The 8,412-nt window shown below is 31.7% G+C and overlaps 1 protein-coding gene across 1 annotated transcript; it reads right to left on the bottom strand.

Moving 5' to 3' along the window:
* Positions 1-319: 319 nt before the first annotated feature.
* LOC124356307 (loricrin-like) lies at positions 320-4,557 on the bottom strand. The gene is made up of 3 exons (XM_046807495.1): positions 4,408-4,557; positions 3,690-3,729; positions 320-795 (listed from the first exon to the last, which is right to left on the bottom strand). Exons 1-3 carry the CDS (start codon positions 4,475-4,477, stop codon positions 456-458), a joined length of 450 nt encoding a protein of 149 aa, XP_046663451.1. The 5' UTR covers positions 4,478-4,557; the 3' UTR covers positions 320-455.
* Between the last annotated feature and the right edge of the window lie 3,855 nt (positions 4,558-8,412).

The raw sequence follows: 8,412 nt of genomic DNA, 5'->3' as shown, positions 1-8,412 counted from the left end.
ATCCAATCTTAACATCACATAGAGATTCTTCATGTACCTAGTGAACATGTACTTCATTGTTCTAGTATTGACCTAACTATAACCGGCTTCAACTAGTTCTGCCATCTACTGCAGTTTATCACCTTTATAGTTACACATGTATTCACATAGTTTTATATATATATATATATATATATATATATATATATATATATATATAATTGTGTATATATATATATATAATTTTATATAATTGTATATATAGATACAATAATAATATTTGGCAAATAAAGGATCTGATGTTTGGACAGTACTTCTAGAAATCTAGAAAAACAACTCATGACAGATCCAAATTTGTATTTATTCACATAAACGAACTCAAATCACAAAAATAGATAAATAAACTTCTATTTATTCTAAAATATAAAGAATTATAAAACCAAAGTATATTAAGGTCAGTATAAAGGCGGATATGTCTAATAGTTGTTTATGGCGTAATCTGGAGGATTGTATCCATCACCATACTGGCTACTAAAAGATCTTTGTCCACCTTTACTGCCTCCCTTGGTGCCTCCTCCTTTAGTACCTCCTCCATCACACTGACATACTTTCATGATTGTATCGCAATCTTGCGGTGCTTTTAAGCCTCCTCCATCACCACCAGCGTCACCTCCACCACTTCCACCTCCACCTCCACCGATGTTGCCACCTCCACCACTTCCACCTCCAGCGACGCTGCCACCTCCACCACTGTTACCTCCGCCACCAGTGTTGTCAATGTTAAATGCTATTTGATCATCGACATCACCCATGTTTCTGAAAAAAAGTATATTGATTATCTATTTTTTACGAAGATTCATGTCTGTAAAACAGCTAATAAACCATTTTTTATTTCAACATTTACGGGAATCTTGCTAAATTTTAAATTTTTAGTTCAAAGTTACATTTTTACGATTTAGTAGCTTCATTTAATGTGGAAGAATAACAAAAAAACAATAACGAGCTTATGCCACATTTATTCGGAGAAAAGATAAACTGAAATGTGACGGTACGAAACCTGATGTCCGCTTTCATGTTCAGATGGTAGAATACTCAAAAGTTACATTAAGTAAACAAAAATTTTAACAAGTCCAAGAAAAATTGTGCTGGACATACCAAATTTATTCCGTAACATTCTAGTTTAACGACATTTTCCAAATCTGAACTAAAAGATTAATTGTAACACAACAATCTAAAACAAGCCATTGCTGCACAACAGCGAATAAATCATTAAATTTATAACGAATATATGTGATTTGAAAGGATATCAATAACACAGGCATTTCCCATCGTTATTGTTTACAACAGTAGAAACACGACATTTCGAGAAATGGCATCCCTCTAAATATCTAATCTTCAAATACCAGTTCACAGATACAGGGAAGTAATAAAAAACGAAAATAAAGGAATCAAAATTAAAGTTGAAAAAAGATTTATATCTGAGAGTATATCTGAGACCAAGCTCCAAGGTCAGAAGCTGTGCAAACTAAAATCATGACACAACTTAAGCACACAGCTGTAACACACGATGTACGCACCACTGATGGGTTTAAGACAAGACTAAAATAAAATACGAGTTCTTGAAACATAGTGATTTTATTGTTGTGACTCATTACGTTAGCAATTGTCCTTAATTCTGTTATCGTTTCAGATAATAAGATGGCAAACAAGTATCAATATTATATTTGATTTCGATTAGAAAGTTCCTATACTGAAGCAGGAAATGTGAAGTTTTGCACAACTACTTTTCTAATAACACAGAATATCAAAGGTCCCGGAACATAACGAAAGATGTTGTGCAAAGATGGAAAGACAAACAGACGGACCCTTTTAATTTTTCACCGTAATATCGATATTGCTCTTCCGTGGTTCAAGAGGAACCTGCGTTGCAAGTTAAAAATTATTTCTATTGAGAGCTATCGCACAGATGGATAACATTTCAAGAGAGTCCTACAGGGCCCTTAAAAAACAACTAGATAGTGTTCAAAATTGTATGTACACTGAAGGGATCTTGGGAACTTCCAAAAAATACAGCAAAGATTAAATGGATAAAGTTGTACTTAATAATACCAACAAGTCATTGTGATTAAGTTAATTACTGGTTGCGTCGTTCACTCGCTGCACTAAACATGTGCAAAAAAATTGGAAAAAATTTTAAACTGTCACAGCTTTTTTATTAGTACCTATATCGAAACGTGTTTTACATGAAATCCGAATGAAATTTTTTCTAGTGTTTTAATATTATAATGAAAAAAGTCAAGCAATCAGGAGGTGTAGAGTTGGAATCAATCGTTTTTAATGCAACTACCCAATTGTTACTTAATCAGAAGAAAATAGATTTTTAGTAACTCCAAGAGACCATATATGTTATACTTTCCTCGTTACTTTCGTCAAATAATTAATAAAACCCCGTTTTTGTATGGTTAAACAACCATACAAAAAAACCAAAAGAACCAATTTCCCTTTTTTGTTTCAAACGAAGGGAAATTGTATTCTACTTTTCAGATGGTTGGTTAACCTGACTGATATTTCACTGTACACAGTGTAATATTAGCTGCTTTGTGGAACAAATTTTCAGCCAAGACCATTCTAAAAATTACTCTTACTGACATTACTGTAACTGACTACTAAAATAGCATGTTCGTTTCAAATTGTATAAAATTTTATGTTATTTATAAAAAATTTAAAAACCTTATAATATTATAAATTCTTTCTTCTAAATTGTAAGATTCTTTTTATTGGTAGTTAATCGATATGAACAATAAAAAATGTTCTTATCATCACAGAAGTCTGTTATAGTAATTCTAGAAAATTTCAATTTCTATGTTGTATTCTACCTCGATGGTTCAGAACATACGAATATTTCATATGACCTTGGAACAGCATAGTCCGAAACTCTTCACACGAACAGCCAAATGACCCCTAGCATACTCCTCGTACATAAGGGCACGATTATTTGGATAAATTCCAATCCTTGCATACTTAATCCTGTCCAATGTTCCAGCATATGTAAACTAACTCCGATAAGGGTGTAGCCCCAAACACGAACAGTGAAATTTTACTTAGCATCTTACACAAAAGACATGGTCAGTGGAAGAAACCACCTTTTTATCAAGCTACTTACTCAGTCTTGCTTGCTGCTGCACCTTCTGACAGAGGATAAATCAGGAATTGTGATAGTATTACAACTTAAATAAATACCTGCACCATATTTTCCTTAAATCTCCAGAAATAATTTATAACAATCCATTATAAATCTAAATGGAATCACGATTCTGAACAACACAGAGCGCTAAAAGTGTCTACTCTTGACATTTTTGTTATTAAAAATAAAACTTCGGCTAGGATCACAACGTTTTAAACAAATAACATCTCAGACTCTAGAACTTGTATCATATTTAACTATTCAATATGCACACAACCTCTATTAGAAGAATTGTTCGAAAGGAGGATATATTAAAAACTTGCAATCTTGAACAAACAGGGTATGTCTCTGGGTTTTAAATTTGTTGACTATTTCAAGATTATAGATAAACTAACAGTTGCGTGCCATAAGAGTTTACTTTAATTTGTCAGTATTAGACGTTTACACAATATTTAACTTAACATTAATTTTTAGAGTAAGGAAAAACAACTTTTAATAAATATATCAACTGCAGAGTTTTACTCACAGAACATCTCCTCTCCTTCCAGATCCAACATATCTAGGTCCTAAAACATTTGATAGCACTTTTAAATCATAAAATAATATTTGGCAATATATTTATGCTTCGTACGATTACTGAAATATCAATCTAATAACTATATGATTATAATAATTAATTATAATTGTAATAAATAATAATTAAAACTACTAGATTTTATATTTTTGTATTTGTTTCCAATCAATAACTCGCGGAATCCGTCTGCTAATATAACGCAAGACTAAATGTTTGTAGATCAACAAACAATTTCTATAGTTGTTGCACATTAGAAACATTTTTTATCTCCTTTAATAAATAACTACTTTCTACACAAAGTAATTCTACCCCGGGATATTGTGTTAATAAATAGCATTCTACTTCCGAATGTCGAAGAATTGAGTAATTAGTATTTTGATATGACGCTGTTACTAATAAAAAAAGAAGAAATGTTACTTTATTTTCGTATAACCCTAAATAATTTAAATGTAATTTAGCTGTTGAAAGTATCGTACGCTTGTTATTTTGTTTACTATTTTTCCAAAATTCTTTAGGTAATTATGAATTATTATGTTTTCTGAAAATACTAATCCTAAGACAATCGTTTATCAGCTTAATAGTAATATATCACATAATTTTAAATAAATCTTAAACATATCCAAGACGGTAAAAATTTTAAAATATATAATGCATCTGAATATTACAGTACCGTTATTTTGTCCCCACGATGTCCTGAAAGATAAGAGCATTAATATGGCCAGTGCTTGAAATGTCTTCATGTTTCTGCCAAATCCTCTCACTGAATGCTGCAAAGATTTCAACCACGCCGTTATATACCAGTCTTCCTCATTACGTGGATAAAAACACCTCATTTACTAACCAAATTATATGAGCGTTCATCTGATTTAAAGGTGATTTATCATAGCGACAGAACAATAACCAGAACGTGGGTTTTCCGTCTTTATCACGTCCCATTTTTACCAATCAACCAGATGGCACATCTTTATTGGTTCATTTCAGGAAAAATAAAACGTGCCTTTAGCCTAATTGGACATCTTGTTAGATCTGAATAATGTTTACAGAAGCAAAATTACCTCCTACGTGTTCATCGTACTAATCATACATATTCTCTAACAAGACTAAAATATACCAATTTGACTTGCATTAAAATATAACAAATTCCTTTACCAAATTGAAGTTTTAAAGCTAAGAGCTCGAAGTTGAGCGCGCAAAAGAATTTATTATTTGGCAGCTGAGTCAACGTGCATGTCTAAGCAGGATTATACGGCGTATACGGATTGTTTCTATTAGAACTATTATATTTTTATTGCTTATTCTGGGTTTCGATTTTGCATTGGATAGGTATGCAATAAGCAACCTCTACTTCCTGATAAATGTGGACACTTAGCTGACGGAATGTTATTTTAACTGACCAGTTCAGTTCTGTAAAATTTATTATATAAATACTATGGGAATGGCTCGTGTTTATCTGTGAGTGGTGTTGATCGTAATTGAATTTCAACTGTTTAATGTTTAATAGAAATTATTTCAAATTTGACTTCCGTAAAGGTTGTCCTCATTAAATACAGGTATTTCAGTTTTAAATTCGTTTATTCCATTTTTATTCCGTTTAATGCTTAATTTTCGCAGAAAATCTTCCACTTTTCATTTTAAAAACAGTTAATTGAAATTCTTTATAAAATAGCATTGAATAGGCAGTGATGCATTATTGATATAGTATACAATATTGCTGTAGTATACGTATGTCATATCACATTGCTAGATTGACATACGATTATTGATACTAAATTTGATTACATATTTAAAAAAGTATGATCTAATAATATAATAAAATAACCCACTTCACAATCTTTTAAAAGTAATGTGAGAACATTTTAATTTTATGTAAGAGATTGTATAATGTATAGCAAATTGTTGGACTTTCTGTAATTTTATTGATTTATTAAGATTACCCTTGAATAAAGCAGGGTTAAAATGTATAGGTAGAATGTTTCTTTCAATACTAATTTAGGTTAAATGAGAAGGTCTTAGTAGTAAATGAAAAATTTGGTTATATCTGTTGAACAAAGAAAAGGGGCGATTACTTAAAACTAAATATTCTATATCTACGGCCTCGTAAAAGAAAAAATATGTAACAGAGAGGTATTTAAAGTTTTATAAGGATATATTAGAATAAAGTTGGCATAATCAACACAATCATTTAATAAGTGGCAAACAAATTTGAACTTGCTTAAAAGGAAAAGTTTACATTTATTCAAAACACAATACGACATTAGAATGTGTGGCTAGGTTTAACTACAGGGTTGCGTAAAAAGGACTCATGGGTTTTTGAATAGCGTAGTATTAATGGAGGAGACCTGTCAGTGACCGCTGAGCGACGCCATTTTGTAGGTTAGAGCATCCAGTTCTAGTTTGTAACCTTGCAACATCACGTGTTTGCTGTTATAACAGTATTTCAAATCGAATGAATCTGTCATCATTGTTCATCGAAGCTTTCGTGCAGAGTTTAACGTCTAACGTAATAGTTCGATACCTTATTGCAACACGATACTTCGTTGGCCAAACTCGTTATGTGCAACAGGATCAGTTACAAATAATAATAAATCGACAGGTCGTCCTTGTACGGCCAGAACTGTTGACAGTGCCACAGTCTCAGCTCTTCAAAGTCCTCACCGCTAGACTAGGTGGTTGTACTACACTCTTGAGGATATATCACGTCCATCGCTACAGCGCATACTGACATCTGGGTTGAAATTCCATCCTTACAAGATCATGATAGTTCAGAAGCTCCACGTATATTATGTTCATCAAGGAAGAATTTTTAGAAGAGAATGCTTAATTTCGATGCAAATGGCAAAGCTGATTTAATGATAAGTGATGGAAACTCACTTCAATTTGAATGGTTCTATAAGCAAGCAGAATTGTCGCTACTTGGCATCTAACAACCCATAAGAAAGGCAAATCCATTGCACAGTCCTAAAATTACGATATGGATTGCAATTTCAAATATTAGTATCGCTGGACTTTATTTTTAGAAGAGGGTGGCGCAACTGTCACAGTTCATTATCACCTTTATGTAGTAAAGCTTCAAATATTTTTGCAGCCACAACTTGAAGTTTTAGGGATTGACACGGCAGAAATGTGTTGTAACAGGAGTAATATACCACATCACACAAGTAATGCATAAGGACATCATCCTCCTGATGTTATGTATTTTCAAAAATAATAAAATGCTTTGAAATTTTAATGCCCGATTCTCAAGTGGGTGGTTGGTGGCTGTTTTTGTATTAATAAAAATTATTGTATGATTAAAATAAACTTACTTGTATTAATTTAAAAAAACATTGTACCAACATGTACGATAAAACTTCTCACGTGACAATCTATTTTAACTACTACAAAAGTTTTTCTAAAATCGAGATAGAAATAAAATTATTTATAATTTTATAGAAATAGGCCTATACACTCTCAATTAATAGTAATGACTGCTATTAATCAGAAATATCGTTTTATTAAAGAACAACGTGATTGAAATCAACAATGCAGGGACGAAATGAAATGGTCAATAGCCAACATCCACTTAATGTAATTTTTCTAAGTTAGTAAAAGTTAAGTAAAAACCACAAAATTAAATTGGCGTAAAGCAAAATAACAATAAAAGTAGTTATTAAACTTGTTTTTAATTTTAATTTAATTTTTTTAAGCATTCCTTGTAGACTACAACCTTATAGCTAAGCCAAAAAATCAGATTACCGTAGCCTATTAGCAAAAATTAGTTTATTTAAACTACCACACATAACAAATAATTAATAATGAAAATCCTCTAACTTTCGAGTTTCTTAAAAAATTAAATAATAACTTGTTTGCTGGTTTATTAGGTAAAACACGCATCGTATTTCTTTACTTTTAATAGCACGTTAAAATATTTTAGTAAGATGTCATATTGTATGTGTTTCAGTCAACATTTTGTTAATTTCTATGCTTTTCATGGACATTTGTTTAAACTTACTGTAGAAAATGTTATTACCAATGCATTTTACAAAAGTAGATGAAAATTTAAAAATTAAAATTAGACATTCAAATAATGTATTTGTAAACATAAACAACTGTAAAATCGTAAATAAGGAATATTCTTGATAATGGATTAACAGCTCACGTTAGCCAATAAGATGGTACCAAGATTAGTTTTCCTTTCGGTGTGGGTCACAAGCTAGCGCCCATAAACAACGAAGTAGATATGAATTATGGCGCGCACCGGTCACCCCAAAGTGAGTTCACCGGGCCTGACACATAGGTTATATAAAAGGACCACTAAATGTGAGAATTAAACAACATAAGTAAAATACGAACAAAATATCTAATTGAAAAGTCTGATATTGCTCAACACTGCCGGTCTAAATACCATCACATGATATGGAATGAAGCTACCTAACACACCGAGAGGGGATTTTTTCAAATGCAAACTTATTGAGGCTTCGTACATAAAATTAGCTGACCAACAGCTAAGAGAACCTTCTCTTGACATTTGACCACTTCTGTTATCAATATTAAAAAAAAAGAATTAACCTGGAAACCTAAAACTATTTTAACAATCAAACAAACCTCAACCCATAACATTCATACACACACCATGAAATTAAGGTCAAGGTCCAAAATATAAGGTCGGAGACGGTTGCCTTTTATCCCTACCCAT

This window comes from Homalodisca vitripennis, chromosome 2 (assembly GCF_021130785.1).
Source record: "Homalodisca vitripennis isolate AUS2020 chromosome 2, UT_GWSS_2.1, whole genome shotgun sequence".
NCBI lineage: Eukaryota > Metazoa > Arthropoda > Insecta > Hemiptera > Cicadellidae > Homalodisca > Homalodisca vitripennis.
The sequence above is the reverse complement of the archived record's forward strand: the minus strand, read 5'-3'. Positions and strand labels throughout refer to the sequence as shown.

Excerpts from the sequence above, each read along its gene's own strand:
- LOC124356307 (XM_046807495.1), bottom strand. The coding sequence starts at position 4,477 with ATGAAGACATTTCAAGCACTGGCCATATTAATGCTCTTATCTTTCAGG. Across the intron at positions 3,730-4,407 it reads ATCGTGGGGACAAAATAACG|GACCTAGATATGTTGGATCT; the intron begins GTACTGTAATAT and ends CAAATGTTTTAG. Across the intron at positions 796-3,689 it reads GGAAGGAGAGGAGATGTTCT|AAACATGGGTGATGTCGATG; the intron begins GTGAGTAAAACT and ends ACTTTTTTTCAG.